At 53.5% G+C, this 19,315-nt stretch overlaps 2 protein-coding genes across 2 annotated transcripts in view; both read left to right on the top strand.

Annotated features, from left to right (window-relative positions):
• The window catches only part of LOC144676440 (uncharacterized), a gene marked incomplete at both ends in the record, with an annotated part of 58,297 nt that overhangs the window by 20,691 nt on the left and 18,291 nt on the right, over positions 1–19,315 (top strand). The gene's annotated exons all lie outside the window — the stretch shown is intronic.
• LOC144676443 (erythroblast NAD(P)(+)--arginine ADP-ribosyltransferase-like) lies at positions 5,466–7,939 on the top strand. Its single transcript, XM_078536855.1, has 2 exons — positions 5,466–5,621; positions 7,068–7,939. The coding sequence occupies exons 1-2, from the start codon at positions 5,558–5,560 to the stop codon at positions 7,922–7,924; spliced, it is 921 nt and encodes a 306-aa protein (XP_078392981.1). The 5' UTR covers positions 5,466–5,557; the 3' UTR covers positions 7,925–7,939.

The raw sequence follows: 19,315 nt of genomic DNA, 5'->3' as shown, positions 1-19,315 counted from the left end.
CCATTCAGCCCCTCCAGCCTGATGTCTCTTCCATTCGGCCACGGCTCTGAACCCCAAGATTTCCAGCAGAGGGTCCGATGATCTTCTCCTGCCCCGAGAGACAGGTCAGGCATTTACCGACCTCACTGAGTGAGACTCAGTGCAGAGGAAGACTCTGGCTCATTCCAGGCAGTTTGTGGAGAGCTCACCTGAGATAACACAGCCTGATGTACACCATTGCATCGAGGTGGTCACAGACACCATGTTCCCAAAGACGTGGAATATCAGCACCTTCCTACAGGATAACCACAGTCGAATGGATACAGCCTATGGGTAGCCTATGCTCATGTGTTAAGGGGTGATCGTGCTAACCACTCGCTCTATAACCAGGTCATTTCTTGAAATGCACTCAACTCCTCCTCACCTCCTCAACTCCTCCTCACCTCCTCAACTCCTGCTCACCTCTTCAACTCCTCCACAACTCCTCCTCACCTCCTCACCTCCTCAACTCCTCCACAACTCCTCCTCACCTCCTCAACTCCTCCTCACCTCCTCAACTCCTCCTCACCTCCTCAACTCCTCACCTCCTCAACTCCTCATCACCCCCTCAACTCCTCCTCAACTCCTCCTCACCTCCTCAACTCCTCACCTCCTCAACTCCTCCTCACTGAACTGGACTAACCATGTAAATACTGTGGCTACAAACGCAGTTCAGGTGTTGGGAATCCTGTGGAGAGTAACTCACCTCCTGTCTCCCCAAAGCCTGTCCACCATCTACAAGGCACAAGTCAGGAGTGTGATGGGATACTCCCCACTTGCCTGAATGAGTGCAGCTCCCACAACACTCAAGAAGCTCGACACCGTCCAGGACAAAGCAGCCCCGCTTGATTGGCACCCCATCCACAAACTTTCACTCCCTCCACCAACACAGCATCCGAGGGTTTCCAACCTCCAATCTCCAAGACCTCGTCTTGAGTGCACTCGCTTGAGGGGCAGGCGGAGGCAGAGAGTGTGTGCTGGGCGCCGGCAGTCGGAGGGCTGCTGGAGACCAGGACCATGCTGGGTCGAAACCAGATGATGAGCCTCTGGAGTTGTCCGTCAGGCGGTAGATGCAGGATGTCCAGTGGTATGTCTGGGAGGATCTGGTGGAGATCCGTGTGGGTCTGAGTGCCAGACTCTCTGCTGTGGAGGAGTCCATGTGAAGCATGATCACTGCGTTGACCCTCACGGCCGAGCGTCCTGACTCCTCCATTGAGAGAGCGGCCACTCACATGGAGAGGCAGCTCCAGCGACAGAATCAGGGGTTCCTGGGGTTGCGCTCGGACCTGCAAGACCTCAACACAGGCACTGACCTCAGGTGGTCAGTGCCCGTGTGGGAGATGGATGAGGCACACAGTATCCCAGTGAGGTGCCCGTCCATCAATGGTGAGCCGGGAGGTCCAGAACGACCTCGCGTTGGCGCACAAGCTGTCTGACATCTCTGCGGGCTCCTCTGTGACCTTCAGAGCCACTGGCATTGGGTGTCCACCCACACAGTCAGAGCTGATCCCAGGCCCACTCATCTGTCCAAATGGGGGTCTCTGTCTCCCTGGAGAGATGAAGCCTCCTTCGGCACTGCACCTCGGACATATTGAGGTAGCTGCATCGCCGCCTGGAAACTCTGGCAGCAGGATAGCAGCGCTCTCTGCGGACCCTTCCGCCTTAGACTACCAGCTGGCCCTGCTCCCCTTGTGCCAGCGCCTCTCCTCCCCACAGGTACCCTCCCCTGGAAGCTGCATTGGGATACCCGGCCTCCTCTCCCTTCTTCCCCTCTCTCCCTCCTCAGGCGGGGTGCGCCCAGCGGAGACCACAAGCCCCATTCCCAGGGTGATGGAAGGCTGTCTGGTAACTGGAAGGGTCCCACACGGTCTGAAACCTCCGGGGTCCTTGGAGACACCAATGAGGCCTGAAATGAAGCCTGGAAATGCTCAGAATGAAGCCCCGAATGGAGATGAAGCTACCAAGTACCAAAAACACACCAACAGCAAACGATCTCCTGAACTCCTCACGACTCGCGCTGGCAATGCTGCTGACCCTTTTTATCCCACCCGTGGAGGAGGGTTTTGAAATTGTCGGCTGCCCACCTGCCCGTTTTGCCCATGCGACAAGGGCAAAATCGCACTCAGGCAACGCGGAATCGGATTTTAACGGCTTAAGTGACCTTTTAATTGATGGCGGGTGGGTTTTTTTCTGACTTTTCTATGTTTCTAACTGGACTCCTGTTGCTAGGTAACAGCACAGTTTTTTTTTCTACCTTGTGCTAGTGAGACCTTCCCTTCAAGTGTCGTAAAACCTCATTAGTAATGCAGGTATACAAACAGAGCTTAGAGATGCAATCTCCACTGAAAAATGAAACTGGGCCACAGGTTTCATCTTTTAACCCACAAATAGGGAAAAATATACATTAAACTATCTCTAGATCCTAACACCTTGAGCAAACTGACCCCTCCTGGACCATATAGAGTCCAGGATACAATCCCCGCTCGGATCAATTCCTGCCATGTCTGTGAGCAGTGCTTCGTTCAACTTTGACCTTTCTCCTCGTCTGACCTACTGGTTAAACCACTCAGTGAGAGACGTGCTCAGTTCCTGTCTCCACAAACTGTGCTGAAACCACAAGTGCTGGGCCATGACCAGGTCTCCACTTCACCTGTGTCTCTCCCCTATCTCATCTGCTCCATGAAACTGATTCTCTGTTTATATCTCGCTCTCTCATTCCCCCCACCACCAGCCATCCCAATCGCTCACCGGGCAGTCTCTCTGTCACATCCAGGACCTACAACTCTCCCTATCTCTACAACCACCTCCAGCCCCTACAACACCCACTATCTCTAAAACCTCTTCCAGCCGCTACAACCCCCGCTATCTCTGAAGTCTCCTCCAGCCCCTACAACACCCCCTATCTCTGAAGCCTCCTCCTGTCCCTACAACTCTCCCTATCTCTATAACCTCCTCCAGATCCTACAACCCTCCCTATCTCAGCAACCTCCTCCAGATCCTACAACCCTCCCTATCTCTGTAACCTCCTCCAGATCCTACAACCCTCACTATCTCGGTAACCTCCTCCAGCCCCTACAAAGTCTCTCTGTCTCAGTAACCCTCCTCCAGCCCCTATAAACCCTCCCTGTCTCTGTAACCTTCTCCAACCCCAACAACCATCCCTGTCTCTGTAACCTCCTCCAGCCCCTACAACCCTCCCTATCTCGGAAACCTCCTCCAGCCCCTACAAACCCTCCCTGTCTCTGAAAACCTCCTCCAGCCCCTACAAACCCTCCCTGTCTCTGTAACCTTCTCCAGGCCCTACAACCCTCCCTATCTCTGTAACCTCCTCCAGCCCCTACAACCCTCCCTAACTCTGTAACCTCCTCCAGCCCCCTACAACCCTCCCTATCTCTGTAACCTCCTCCAGCCCCTACAACCCTCCCTATCTCTGTAACCTCCTCCAGCCCCTACAACCCTTCCTATCTCTGTAACCTCCTCCAGCCCCTACAACCCTCCCTATCTCTGCAACCTCCTCCAGCCCCTCTTGTTTACACACGAATCGGGGTTCCAGGAAGTACAGTGCACCGAAGGATTGTGCACGTTTCTCAGTGTGTGGTTTAAACAAACTATCACAAAATGTAGGTGCAGCACAGAGCCAGGTACTGGTCACGTCCAAGATCGGAAAACAGAAAATCAGAGTGAGGTCCATTTCCAGGACTGTGAAAGTTTATTGCATCAAATGTGGAGATTATACAAGATGAGGTAGTTCATTTACGTTTACCTTCTGATAGGCTGTGAGTATTTACACACTGACTGCAAACCTCAAAAGAATCCATCCCTTAACTTTGAGGGGGTTATCTTTACAACATTTTGGTCTCTATCTCACTGGGTTTTACTGTCCCTCTCTCTCTCTCGTAAACGTGACTCTGAAACTGGTGGGTTTGGGACCTGCACAGTGACAAGTCCAGACAGACATCCCCAGGCATTTTCTGATGGGGGTTCATACGGACTCGAAACGTTAACCTGGCTCCACTCTCCACACACGCTGCCAGATCTGCTGAGTTATTCCAGCATCTTCCGTCTTTATTTCACATTTCCATCATCAGCAGGATTATGCTGCCTGTACTGAGGGAGTGCAGCACTGTCGGAGGGTCAGTACTGAGGGAGTGCAGCACTGTCGGAGGGTCAGTACTGAGGGAGTGCAGCATTGTCGGAGGGTCAGTACTGAGGGAGTGCCGCACTGTCGGAGGGTCAGTAATGAGGGAGTGCCGCACTGTCGGAGGGTCAGTACTGAGGGAGTGCAGCACTGTTGGAGGGTCAGCACTGAGGGAGTGCTGCACTGTCAGTGGGTCAGTACTGAGGGAGTGCTGCACTGGCGGAGGGTCAGTACTGAGGGAGTGCTGCACTGTCAGTGGGTCAGTACTGAGGGAGTGCTGCACTGGCGGAGGGTCAGTACTGAGGGAGTGCTGCACTGTCAGTGGGTCAGTACTGAGGGATAGCCGCACTGTCGGAGGGTCAGTACTGAGGGAGCGCTCCACTGTCAGAGGGTCAGCACTGAGGGAGTGCTGCACTGTCGGAAGGTCAGTACTGAGGCAGCACCGCACTGTCGGAGGTTCAGTACTGAGGGAGTGCCGCACTGTCGGAGGGTCAGTACTGAGGGAGTGCCGCACTGTCGGAGGGTCAGTACTGAGGGAGTGCCGCACTGTCGGAGGGTCAGTACTGAGGGAGTGCCGCACTGTCGGAGGGTCAGTACTGAGGGAGTGCTTCCTTGTACAAGGGCCAGGAATCAGTGGACACTGCACTGCAATGCACTATCTCTGTAACCTTCCTCCAGTCCCTACAACCCTCCCTATCTCTGTAACCTTCCTTCAGACGAAACAACCCTTGCTATATCTGACACCTCCCCTGGACTGTACAACCCTACTTATCTCTGTAACCTCCTTCAGCCCCTACAAACATCCCTATCTCTGTAACCTCCTCCAGCCCTCTGCAACCCTCCCTATCTCTGTAGCCTCCTCCAGCCCCCTCCAACCCTCCCTATCTCTGTAACCTCCTCCAGCCCCTACAACCCTCCCTATCTCTGTAACCTCCTCCAGCCCCTACAACCCTCCCTATCTCTCTAACCTTCTCTAGCACCTACAACCCTCCCTATCTCTGTAACCTTCTCCAGCACATACAACCCTCCCTATCTCTGTTACCTTCTCCAGCACCTACACCCCTCCCTATCTCTGTAACCTCCCATAGCCCCCTACAACCCTCCCTATCTCTGTAACCTCCTCCAGCCCCTACAACCCTCCCTATCTCTGTAACCTCCTCCAGCCCCTACAACCGTCCCTATCTCTGTAACCTCCTCCAGCCCCTCTTGTTTACACACGAATCGGGGATCCAGGAAGTACAGTGCACCGAAGGATTGTGCAGGTTTCTCATTGTGTGGGTTAAACAAACTATCATAAAATGTAGGTGCAGCTCAGAGCCAGGTACTGGTCACGTACAAGATCGGAAATGATCAGAGTGAAGTCCATTTCCAGGACTGTGAATCCTTCTACGACTAAGCTTAATGCATCAAATGTGGAGATTACCCAAGATGAGGTGGTTCATTTACGTTTACCTCCTGATAGGCTGTGAGTATTTACACACTGACTGCAAACCTCAAAAGAATTCGTCCCTTAACTTTGAGGTGGTTATCTTTACAACATTTTGGTCTCTATCTCACTGGGTTTTACTGTCCCTCTCTCTCTCTCGTAAACGTGACTGTGAAACTGGTGGGTTTGGGACCTGCACAGTGACAAGTCCAGACAGACATCCCCAGGCATTTTCTGATGGGGGTTCATACGGACTCGAAACGTTAACCCGGGTCCACTCTCCACACACGCTGCCAGATCTGCTGAGTTATTCCAGCATCTTCCGTCTTTATTTCACATTTCCATCATCAGCAGGATTATGCTGCCTGTACTGAGGGAGTGCCGCACTGTCGGAGTGTCAGTACTGAGGGAGTGCAGCACTGTCGGAGGGTCAGTACTGAGGGAGTGCAGCATGGTCGGAGGGTCAGTACTGAGGGAGTGCAGCACGGTCGGAGGTACAGTACTGAGGGAGTGCAGCACTGTCGGAAGGTCAGTACTGAGGGAGTGCAGCACTGTCGGAGGGTCAGTACCGAGGGAGTGCCGCACTGTCGGAGAGTCAGTACTGATGGAGTGCCGCACTGTCGGATGTTCAGTACTGAGGGAGTGCTGCACTGTCGGAGGGTCAGTACTGAGGGAGTGCAGCATTGTCGGAGGGTCAGTACTGAGGGAGTGCCGCACTGTCGGATGGTCAGTACTGAGGGAGTGCCGCACTGTCGGAGGGTCAGTACTGAGGGAGTGCTGCACTGTCGGAGGTTCAGTACTGAGGGAGTGCAGCACTGTCGGAGGGTCAGTACTGAGGGAGCGCTTCCTTGTAGAAGGGCCAGGATTCAGAGAACACTGCACTTCAATGCACTATCTCTGTAACCTTCCTTCAGACGCTACAACCCTTGCTATATCTGACACCTCCACCAGACTGTACAATTCTCCCTATCTCTGTAACCTCCTCCAGCCCCTACAACCCTCCCTATCTCTGTAACCTCCTCCAGCCCCTACGACCCTCCCTATCTCTGTAACCTCCTCCAGCCCCTACAACCCTCCCTATCTCTGTAACCTCCTCCAGCCCTTACAACCCTCCCTATCTCTGTAACACTCCTACGACCCTCTGAGATCTCTGCACTCCTCCAATTCCGGCCACTTGATCATCCCCCCATTCCCATCGCTCCACCATCGGCGGCCGTGCCATCAGCTGCCTGGGGTCCCCTGAGCTCTGGAATTCCCTCCCTAATCCTCTCCACCTGTTTCCCTCCTGTCCGACTGCCTTTCCAATCTCTCTCTCTCTCTCTCTCTCTCTTTGAGCGATCTCTCCCTGAAATCCCCTTCTGTCTTTCCGTGTCATGGTGGGTTTCTGATACAAACTGTCACTGCTGTGAGGCGTTGGCTCAATGTGTTGTTGTGGAAGAGACTGTATCACTGGGATTAGTCTCACTCTCTCTCTCTGATTCACAGCACAGGGACTGGTCACCTCCCTGGTCAGCGATGGGGAAAGCTGTGGGATCCACACGGGTGACAATGGGCTGGATATGGAAGAGAACTCGGCCGCGTATTGGTTCACACGGAGTGAAGATTGGGACAACTTGGCGATCGAGTGTTTGAATGAAGAACTGAAGAGAAACAAGACATTCATGAATGTTTGGGATTTGGCAAGAAAGTTTTGGAATGGGAGCACCATTCCCCACGGTCTCCTTAAGGAGCACATGATCGTGGTCACTATGTACACCCATGATGGACCATTGTACAAGGCATTTAACGATGAGGTTCATGAATATGGAAATATCAACGAATACAACTCCAAATTTAAACTGAAGGGTTTCCACTATCTCCTAACCATCGCTCTCCAGGCATTGAGAGATCATTCCAAACAGTTACACGCTTATCGCGGGTTGAACATTCCCTTGTCTGGGAGACGGGGCCAGGAGATGAGGTTTGGGAGATTCGCCTCCACCTCCCTCAACAGAAGAGTTGCCGAGGGATTTGGAAAGAGGACTTTCTTTGTGCTAAACACGACTTACGGTGTCAAGATCCCCAATTACTCGTTCTTTAAGGAGGAAGATGAGATCTTAATCCCTCCCTACGAGAAATTTGAGATTGTAAAGGCCGAGGGCTCAGGGGGAAACTGCAACTTCACCCTCCGCTCGGGAGGCTACGAGGGAGTTGAGGTGGGGCTGGAGAGGGACGGTAGTGACTGTCTGAGAGTTTACCAGGAGACCCTACCCTGGTGGGTCTGGTTTCTGATCGCCTTGGGGATCTTGGTCACTCTGGGGGGGTTAGGTGCATTTCTCTACAAGCGCTTCTCCCAGGAATAGATTCCAATTTCCCAACATCTCCCCGACCCTCAACCCCATCCAATACCCCTCAAACACCCTCAACCCCTCCCCAACTCCCCAAACCTTAACCCCCATCCCTCCCCTCACACACCCTCAACCCCTCCCCACCTCCCCAACCCTCAACCCCATCCCTCCCCTCACACACCCTCAACCCCTCCCCAACTCCCCAACCCTCAACCCCATCCAATACCCCTCACACACCCTCAACACCTCCCCACCTCCCCAACCCTCAACCCCATCCCTCCCCTCACACACCCTCAACCCCTCCCCACCTCCCCAACCCTCAACCCCCATTCCTCCCCTCACACACCCTCAAACCCTCCCCACCTCCCCAACCCTCAACCCCCATCACTCCCCTCACACACCCTCAACCCCTCCCCAACTCCCCAAACCTTAACCCCCATCCCTCCCCTCACACACCCTCAACTACTCCCCACCTCCCCAACCCTCAACCCCCATCCCTCCCCACAACCCCTCCCCACCTCCCTAACCCTCAATCCCCATCCCTCCCCTCACATACCCTAAACCACTCCCCACCGCCCCAACGCTCAATCCCCATCCCTCCACTCACACACCCTCAACCACTCCCCACCTCCCCAACCCTCAACCCCCATCCCTCCCCTCACACAACCTCAACCCCTCCCCACCTCCCCAACCCTCAACCCCCATCCCTCCCCTCAACCCCTCCACAACCCTCAACCCTGATCCCTCCCCTCACACACCCTCAACCCCTCCCCACCTCCACAACCCTCAACCCCCACCCCTCCCCTCACACACCCTCAACACCTCCCCACCTCCCCAACCCTCAATCCCCATCCCTCCCCTCACACACCCTCAAACCCTCCCCACCTCCCCAACCCTCAACCCCCATCCCTCCCCTCACACACCCTCAACCCCTCCCCACCTCCGCAACCCTCAACCCCCATCCCTTCCCTCACACACCCTCAACCCCTCCCCACCTCCCCAACCCTCAACCCCCATCCCTCCCCTCACACACCCTCAACCCCTCCCCACCTCCCCAACCCTCAACCCCCATCCCTCCCCTCAACCCCTCCCCACCTCCCCAACCCTCAATCCCCATCCCTCCCCTCACACACCCTCAACCACTCCTCACCTCCCCAACCCTCAACCCCCATCCCTCCCCTCACATACCCTCAACCCCTCCCTACCTCCGCATCCCTCAACCCCCATCCCTCCCCTCACACACCCTCAACCCCTCCCCACATCCCCAACCATCAACCCCCATCCATCCCCTCAACCCCACCCTTCATCCCCAACACTCAACCCCCATCCTTCCACTCACACACCCTCAATCCCTCCCCACCTCCGCAACCCTCAACCCCCCTCCCTCCCCTCACACACCCTCAACCCCTCCCCAACCTCGCACACCATCAACCCTCACGCGCCTAATGATCTAAACTCTGCCCTCATAATCCCTAACCATGTTCCCCGCATGGCAAACGATCAGGTCTGAGGGGCTGAATGGCCTCCTCCTCTTGCTATCTGTGCAAACTGTATATTAAGGTCATGTTTGATAGATTGACAGTGTTTTAAATGTTGAATTAACAATGTTGACCTCAAATTAAAATAATTTGTGCTCTATCCTTTTCACAAGCAATATGTCAATAAAAACTAACGAGCAACTATCCAAATATCTCTGATCATTGTAACTTATTGGAATCTTGCTGTGCACACTCTATACGTTGAACTGGTGAAGTGGGCAGGCAGATGGCAATTGCAGGTTAACGTAGAGAGTGAAGTGGTTCATTTTGGGAGGAAGAATTTGGAGAGACAATATCAAATAAAGGGTACAATTCTAAAGGGGTTCAGGGTGAGTGAGCGGGTAATAAAGCAGACAGTATCCTGTGCTTTATTAATAGGGGTATAGATTACAAGGGCAGGGAGGTTATGTTAAACGTGTATAAAACACTGGCTCAGCCTCAGCAAGAGAATTGTGTCCAGTTCCAGGCATCACACTTCAGGGAGGATGAAAAAGGCTTCAGGGAGAGGGCAGAAAAGATTCAGAGAATGGTTCCAGGGATGAGGAAATTCAGGAATGGGAGATCAAAGGACAGTGATCAGGAGCAGGAACCCTGGCTGATTTCCTCTCTCTCTCTCTAACCCAGGGATCACTGGACAGTGATCAGGAGCAGGAACCCTGGCTGATTTACCCTCTGACTCTAAACCCGGGATCACTGGACAGTGATCAGGAGCAGGAACCCTGGCTGATTTCCCCTCTCTCTCTCTAACCCAGGGATCACTGGACAGTGATCAGGAGCAGGAACACTGGCTGATTCCCCTATCTATTTCTCTCTCTCCCTCTCTCTCTCTAACCCAGGGATCACTGGACAATGATCGGGAGCAGGAACCCTGACTGATTTTCCCATTTCCATCTAACACCGGTACCACTGGACAGTGACCAGGAGCAGGAACCCTGGCTGATTTCCCCTCTCTCTCTAACCAGGGATCACTGGACAGTGATCAGGAGCAGGAACCCTGGCTGATTTCCCCTCTCTCTCTAACCAGGGATCACTGGACAGTGATCAGGAGCAGGAACCCTGGCTGATTTCACCTCTCTCTCTCTCTCTAATCCAGGGATCACTGGACAGTGATCAGGAGCAGGAACCCGGGCTGATTTCCCCTCTCTCTCTAACCCTGTGACCACTGGACAGTGATCAGGAGCAGGAACCCTCGCTGATTTCCTCTCTCTCACTCTCTCTCACTCACTCTCTCTCTCATTTTCTCTCTTACACTCACTCACTCACTCTCTCTCACTCACTCTCTCTCACTCATTCTCTCTCACTCACACTCTCTCACTGATTCTCTCTCACTCACTCTCTCTCACTCACTCTCTCTCACTCAATCTCTCACTCTCACTCTGATTCCAACATCATTGTGCAGTGATCAGCAGCAAGATCCCTGGCTGAATTCCCAACTCCATCTAACACAGGAAACAATGGACAGTGATCAGGAGAAGGAACCCTGGCTGATTTCCACCCTCTCTAACCCGGGATCACTGGACAGTGATCAGGAGCAGGAACCATGGCTGATTTCCACCTTCTCTCTAACCCGGGATCACTGGACAGTGATCAGGAGCAGGAACCCTGGCTGATTTCCCCTCTCTCTCTCTAACCCAGGGATCACTGGACAGTGATCAGGAGCAGGTACCCTGGCTGATTTCCCCACTCTCTCTCTAACCCAGGGATCACTGGACAGTGATCAGGAGCAGGATTCATGGCTGATTTCCACCTTCTCTCTAACCCGGGATCACTGGACAGTGATCAGGAGCAGGAACCCTGGCTGATTTCCCCTCTCTCTCTCTAACCCAGGGATCACTGGACAGTGATCAGGAGCAGGAACCCTGGCTGATTTCCACCTTCTCTCTAACCCGGGATCACTGGACAGTGATCAGGAGCAGGAACCCTGGCTGATTTCACCTCTCTCTCTCTCTCTAATCCAGGGATCACTGGACAGTGATAAGGAGCAGGAACCCTGGCTGATTTCACCTCTCTCTCTCTCTCTAACCCAGGGATCACTGGACAGTGATAAGGAGCGGGGGCCCTGGTTGATTTCTCCTCTTAACTTTAACCCAGGTATCACTGGACAGTGATCAGAACAGGAACACTGGCTGATTTCCCTTTCTGTCTCTTTCTCTCTCTCTGACCCAGATATTAGAGGACAGTGCTCGGGATGATTTCCGCTCTGTCTCTAGCCCTGGGATCACTGGACAGTGATCAGGAGCAGGAACCCGGGCTGATTTCCCCTCTCTCTCTAACCCTGGGATTACTGGTCATTGATCAGGAAAAGGAAGCCTGGCTGATTTCCCGTCTCTCTCTAACCCATTACACAGTGCTCAAGAGCAGGAACCCTGGCTGATTTCCCCTCTCTCTCTAACCCAGGGATCACTGGACAGTGATCAGGAGCAGGAACCCTGGCTGATTTCCCCTCTCTTTCTAACCCAGGGACCACTGGACAGTGATCAGGAGCAGGAACCCTGGCTGATTTCCTCTCTCTCACTCTCTCTCACTCACTCTCTCTCTCATTTTCTCTCTTACACTCACTCACTCACTCTCTCTCACTCACTCTCTCTCACTCATTCTCTCTCACTCACTCTCTCTCACTCACTCTCTCTCACTCACTCTCTCCCTCTCACTCTCATTCCAACATCATTGGACAGTGATCGGCAGCAAGATCCCTGGCTGATTTCCCAACTCCATCTAACACAGGAACCAATGGACAGTGATCAGGAGCAGGAACCCTGGCTGATTTCCACCCTCTCTCTAACCCGGGATCACTGGACAGTGATCAGGAGCAGGAACCCTGGCTGATTTCCACCCTCTCTCTAACCCGGGATCACTGGACAGTGATCAGGAGCAGGAACCCTGGCTGATTTCCCCTCTCTCTCTCTAATCCGGGATCACTGGACAGTGATCAGGAGCAGGAACCCTGGCTGATTTCACCTCTCTCTCGCTCTCTAACCCAGGGATCACTGGACAGTGATAAGGAGCGGGGGCCCTGGTTGATTTCTCTTCTCTAACTTTAACCCAGGGATCACTGGACAGTGATCAGAACAGGAACACTGGCTGATTTCCCTTTCTGTCTCTTTCTGTCTCTCTGACGCAGACATTAGAGGACCGTGATCGAGATGATTTCCCCTCTCTCTCTAACCCAGGGATCACTGGTCATTGATCAGGAAAAGGAAGCCTGGCTGATTTCCCGTCTCTCTCTAACCCATTACACAGTGTTCAAGAGCAGGAACGCTGGCTGATTTCCTCTCTCTGTCTCTGTCTCTGTCTCTGTCTCTGTCTCTGTCACTCTGTGCCAGACATCACTGGTCACTGATCAGGAGCAGGAACCCTGGCTGATTTCCCATCTCCATCTAACCCAGGGATCACTGGACAGTGATCAGGAGCAGGAACCCTGGCTGATTTCCTCTCTCTCTCTCTAACACAGGGATCACTGGACAGTGATCAGGAGCAGGAACCCTGGCTGATTTCCCCTCTCTCTCTCTAACCCAGGGATCACTGGACAGTGATCAGGAGCAGGAACCCTGGCTGATTTCTCCTCCCTCTGTCTCTAACCCAGGGATCACTGGACAGTGATCAGGAGCAGGAACCCTGGCTGATTTCCCCTCTCTCTCTCTAACCCAGGGATCACTGGACAGTGATAAGGAGCAGGAACCCTGGCTGATTTACCCTCTCGCTCTCTAACCCAGGGATCACTGGACAGTGATAAGGAGCGGGGGCCCTGGTTGATTTCTCTTCTCTAACTTTAACCCAGGTATCACTGGACAGTGATCAGAACAGGAACACTGGCTGATTTCCCTTTCTGTCTCTTTCTGACTCTCTGACGCAGACATTAGAGGACAGTGATCAAGATGATTTCCCCTCTCTCTCTAACCCAGGGATCACTGGTCATTGATCAGGAAAAGGAAGCCTGGCTGATTTCCCGTCTCTCTCTAACCCATTACACAGTGTTCAAGAGCAGGAACCCTGGATGATTTCCTGTCTCTGTCTCTGACTCTGTCTCTGTCTCTGTCTCTGTCACTCTGTGCCAGACATCACTGGTCACTGATCAGGAGCAGGAACCCTGGCTGCTTTCCCATCTCCATCTAACACATGTACCACTGGACAGTGATCAGGAACAGGAACCCTGGCTGATTTCCCCTCTGTATCTAACCCGGGATCACTGGACAGTGATCAGGGGCAGAAAACCTTGCTGATTTCCCCTCTCTCTCTAACCCAGGGATCATTGGAAAGAGATCAGGAGCAAGAACGCAGGCTGATTTCACCTCTGTCCCTCTGACCCAGACATCACAGGACAGTCATCGGGAGCAGGAATCCTGGCTGATTTCACATCTCCATCTAACCCAGGGATCACTGGACAGTGATCAGGAGCAGGAACCCTGGCTGATTTCCCCTCTCTCTCTAACCCAGGGATCACTGGACAGTCATCGGGAGCAGGAACCCTGGTTGATTTCACATCTCCATCTAACCCAGGGATCACTGGACAGTGATCAGGAGCAGGAACCTTGCCTGATTCCCTCTCTCTCTCTAACCCAGGGATCACTGGACAGTGATCAGGAGCAGGACCCTGGCTGATTCCCCCTCTCTCTCTAACCCAGGGACCACTGGACAGTGATCAGGAGCAGGAACCTGTGTGATTTCCTCTCTCTCTCTAACCCAGGGACCACTGGACAGTGATCATAAGCAGGAACCCTGCCTGATTCCCTCTCTCACTCTCTCTCACTCTCTCTCAATCTCTCTCACCCTCTCTCACCCTCTCTCACCCTCTCTCACTCTCTCTCACTCTCTCTCACCCTCTCTCACCCTCTCTCAACCATTCTCACCCTCTCTCACCCTCTCTCACCCTCTCTCACCCTCTCTCACCCTGTCTCACTCTCTCTCACTCTCTATGACCCAGACATCACTGTACAGTGATCGGGAGCAGGAACCCTGGCTGATTTCCAATCTCCATCTAACCCAGAGACCACTGTACAGTGATAAGGAGCAGGAACCCTGGCTGATTTCCACTGTCAATCTAACCTGGGGATTCACTGGACAGTGATAAGGAACAGGGGTCCTGGCTGATATCTCCTCTCTCTCTAAACCCAGGTGCCCACAGGACAGTGATCAGGGCCACGAGTCCTGTTGGATATCCCTTCTGTCTCTCTCTATCTCTCTCTAGCCCAGGGATCACATTACAATGATCGGGAGCAGGAACCCTGGATAGATTTCCCTCTCTCTCTAACCCAGGGATCACTGGACAGTGATCAGGAGCAGGAACCCTGGCTGATTTCCTCTCTCTCTCTCTAACCCAGGGATCACTGGACAGTGATCAGGAGCAGGAACCCTGGCTGATTTCCCCTCTATCTCTCTAACCCAGACATCACTGGACAGTGATCAGGACCACGAACCCTGGCTGATTTCCTCTCTCTCTCACTAACCCAGACATCACTGGAAAGTGATCAGGAGCAGGAACCCTGGCTGATTTCCCCTCTCTCACTAACCCAGACATCACTGGACAGTGATCAGGAGCAGGAACGGTAGCTGATTTCCTCTCCCTCTAACCCAGGTATCACTAGACAGTGATCAGGAGCAGGATCTCTGGCTGAATTCCCGCTCTCTTCTTATCACAGGTATCACTGGATAGTGATCAATAGCTGGAACCCTGGCTGATTTCTCCTCTCTATCTCTAACCCAGGGATCACTGGACAGTGATCAGGAGCAGGAACCCTGGCTGATTTCTCCTCTCTATCTCTAACCCAGGGATCACTGGACAGTGATCAGGAGCAGGAACCCTGGCAGATTTCCCTTCTCTCTCTCTCTAACCCAGGGATCACTGGACAGTGATCAGGAGCAGGAACCCTGGCTGATTTCCCCTCTCTCTCTAACCCAGGGATCACTGACAGTGATCAGGAGTTGGAAACCTGGCTGATTTCCTCTCTCTTTCTAACCCAGGGATCACTGGACAGTGATCGGGAGCAGGAACCCTGGCTGATTTCCTCTCTCTCTCTAACCCAGTGATCACTGGACAGTGATCAGGAACAGTTTTGATCTCCCTCTAGTGTCCCAACATTGCCAGGGCAGGTACAGGACATTGATAAGGAGTAAAGCTCCATCAACATTCTGCACATCCAACGCATCAAACCCACCTTCCTCTGATTTCCCCAACTCCCACTTTCTCCCCATCATCCTCAATCCCACCTGCTCCTCATATCCTTCATTCCTACTTTACGAAACATCCCTCAATCCCAGCATCTCCCCGTATCCCTCAATCCCACCTTCTCCCCGTATCCCTCCATCCCACCTTCTCCCCATATCCCTCAATCCCACCTTCTCCCCATATCCCTCAATCCCACCTTCTCCCCATATCCCTCAATCCCACCTTCTCCCCACGCCCCCAAATCCCACCTTCTCCCCATATCCCTCAATCCCACCTTCTCCCCACGCCACCCAATCCCACCTTCTCTCCATATCTCTCAATCCCACCTTCTCTCCATATCCCTCAATCCCACCTTCTCCCCATATCCCACAATCCCACCTTCTCTCCATAACCCTCAATCCCACCTTCTCTCCATATCCCTCAATCCCACCTTCTCTCCATATCCCTCAATCCCACCTTCTCCCCGTATCCCTCAATCCTACCTTCTCCCCATATCCCTCAATCCCACCTTCTCCCCATATCCCTCAATCCCACCTTCTCCCCACGCCCCTCAATCCCACCTTCTCCCCATATCCCTCAATCCCACCTTTTCCCCATGTCCCTCAATCCCACCTTCGCCCTACGCCCATCATTCCCACCTTCTCCCCATGCCCCTCAATCCCACCTTCTCCCCACGCCCCTCAATCCCACCTTCTCCCCATATCCCTCAATCCCACCTTCTCCCCATATCCATCAATCCCACCTTCTCCCCATATCCCTCAATCCCACCTTCTCCCCATGCCCCTCAATCCCACGTTCTCCCCACGCCCCTCAATCCCACCTTCTCCCCACGCCCCTCAATCCCACCTTCTCTCCATATCCCTCAATCCCACCTTCTCTACAAATCCCTCAATCCCACCTTCTCTCCATATCCCTCATTCCCAGCATCTCCCCGTATCCCAAAATCCCACCTTCTCCCCATAACTCTCAATCCCACCTTCTCCCCACGCTCCTCAATCTCACCTTCTCCCCATATCCCTCAATCCCTCCTTCTCTCCATATCCCTCAATCCCACCTTCTCACCATTATGTGTGTTTTGGACACTAACATTTTTTGCATCCATTTCTGTTCACCTCCAGGTGAAGCACAGATTCTGTCTTTGAAACTGGATAAGGTTATTCCCTGCAAACTGGCTCCATTTTTCCGATATGAAGGATCTCTCAGCACTCCGCCCTGTACAGAGAATGTCATTTGGACTGTTATCGAGCGCCCCATGTCTAAGAGTATCTCACAGGTACAGTTCTGTTAGCAACCCTCCGCACGTCCGCGACAGAGACCAGGGGAGAGATCGATGCATTGGGGCAACTTCAGATCATGTGGAGAGAGGAACAGGAGGAGGCCATTCAGCCCCTTGAGCCTGATATCTCTTCCAATCGGCCATGGCTCTGAACCCCCAGATTTTCAGCAGAGGGTCCGATGATCTTCTCCTGCCCCGAGAGACAGGTCAGGCATTTACCGACCTCACTGAGTGAGACTCAGTGCAGAGGAAGACTCTGGCTCATTCCAGGGAGTTTGTGGAGAGCCCACCTGAGATAACACAGCCTGATGTACACCATTGCATCGAGGTGGTCACAGACACCATGTTCCCAAAGACGTGGAATATCATCACCTTCCTACAGGATAACCACAGTCGAATGGATACAGCCTATGGGTAGCCTATGCTCATGTGTTAAGGGGTGATCGTGCTAACCACTCGCTCTATAAACAGGTCATTTCTTGAAATGCACTCAACTCCTCCTCAGCTCCTCAACTCCTCCTCACCTCCTCAACTCCTCCTCACCTCCTCAACTCCTCCTCACTGAACTGGACTAGCCATGTAAATACTGTGGCTACAAACGCAGTTCAGCGGTTGGGAATCCTGTGGTCAGTAACTCACCTCCTGTCTCCCCAAAGCCTGTCCACCATCTACAAGGCACAAGTCAGGAGTGTGATGGGATACTCCCCACTTGCCTGGATGAGTGCAGCTCCCACAACACTCAAGAAGCTCGACACCGTCCAGGACAAAGCAGCCCCGCTTGATTGGCACCACATCCACAAACATTCACTCCCTCCACCAACCCAGCATCCAAGGGTTTCACTACCTCCACTCTCCAAGACCTCGTCATGAGGGACCTCGCTTGAGGGTGCAGGCGGAGGCAGAGTGTGTGCGCAGGGCGCCGGCAGTCGGAGGGCTGCTGGAGACCAGGGCCATGCTGGGTCGAAACCAGATGATGAGCCTATGGAGTTGTCCGTCAGGCGTCAGATGCTGGATGTGCAGTGGGATGTCCGGGAGGATCTGGTGGAAATCCGTGTGGGTCTGAGTGCCAGGCTCTCTGCTGTGGTGGAGTCCATGTGGAGCATGATCACTGCGTTGACCCTCACGGCCGAGCGCCCTGACTCCACCATTGAGAGAGCGGCCACTCACATGGAGAGGCAGCTCCAGCGACAGAATCAGGGGTTCCTGGGGATGCGCTCGGACCTGCAAGACCTCAACACAGGCACTGACCTCAGGTGGTCAGTGCCCGTGTGGGAGATGGATGAGGCACCCAGTATCCCAGTGAGGTGCCCGTCCATCAATGGTGAGCCGGGAGGTGCAGAACGACCTCGCGTTGGCGCACAAGCTGTCTGACATCTCTGCGGGCTCCTCTGTGACCTTCAGAGCCACTGGCATTGGGTGTCCACCCACACAGTCAGAGCTGATCCCAGTCCCACTCATCTGTCCAAATGGAGGTCACTGTCTCCCTGGAGAGACGAAGCCTCCTTCGGCACTGCACCTCGGACATATTGAGGTAGCTGCATCGCCGCCTGTAAACTCTGGCAGCAGGATAGCAGCGCTCTCTGCGGACCCTTCCGACTTAGACTACCAGCTGGCCCTGCTCCCCTTGTGCCAGCGCCTCTCCTCCCCACAGGTACCCTCCCCTGGAAGCTGCATTGGGATACCCGGCCTCCTCTCCCTTCTGCCCCTCTCTCCCTCCTCAGGGGGTGTGCGCCCAGCGGAGACCACAATCCCCATTCCCAGGGTGATGGAAGGCTGTCTGGTAACTGGAAGGGTCCCACACGGTCTGAATCCTCCGGGGTCCTTGGAGACACCAATGAGGCCTGAAATGAAGCCTGGAAATGCTCAGAATGAAACCCCGAATGGAGATGAAGCTACCAAGTACCAAAAACACACCAACAGCAAACGATCTCCTGAACTCCTCACGACTCGCGCTGGCAATGCTGCTGACCCTTTTTATCCCACCCGTGGAGGAGGGTTTTGAAATTGTCGGCTGCCCACCTGCCCGTTTTGCCCATGCGACAAGGGCAAATTCGCACTCAGGCAACGCGGAATCGGATTTTAACGGCTTAAGTGACCTTTTAATTGATGGCGGGTGGGTTTTTTTCTGACTTTTCTCTCTTTCTAACTGGACTCCTGTTGCTAGTTTTTTTTTCTACCTTGTGCTTGTGAGACCTTCCCTTCAAGTGTCGTAAAACCTCATTAGTAATGCAGGTATACAAACAGAGCATGGAGATGCAATCTCCACTGAAAAATGAAACTGGGCCACTGGTTTCATCTTTTAACCCACAAATAGGGAAAAATATACATTAAACTATCTCTAGATCCTAACACCTTGAGCTAACTGACCCCTCCTGGACCATATAGAGTCCAGGATACACTCCCCGCTCGGATCAATTCCTGCCATATCT

The sequence above is a fragment of the Cetorhinus maximus genome, unplaced genomic scaffold (genome assembly GCF_964194155.1).
Source record: "Cetorhinus maximus unplaced genomic scaffold, sCetMax3.hap1.1 HAP1_SCAFFOLD_1605, whole genome shotgun sequence".
Classification (NCBI taxonomy): Eukaryota; Metazoa; Chordata; class Chondrichthyes; order Lamniformes; family Cetorhinidae; genus Cetorhinus; species Cetorhinus maximus.
This window is presented reverse-complemented; position numbering and strand designations above follow the sequence as displayed.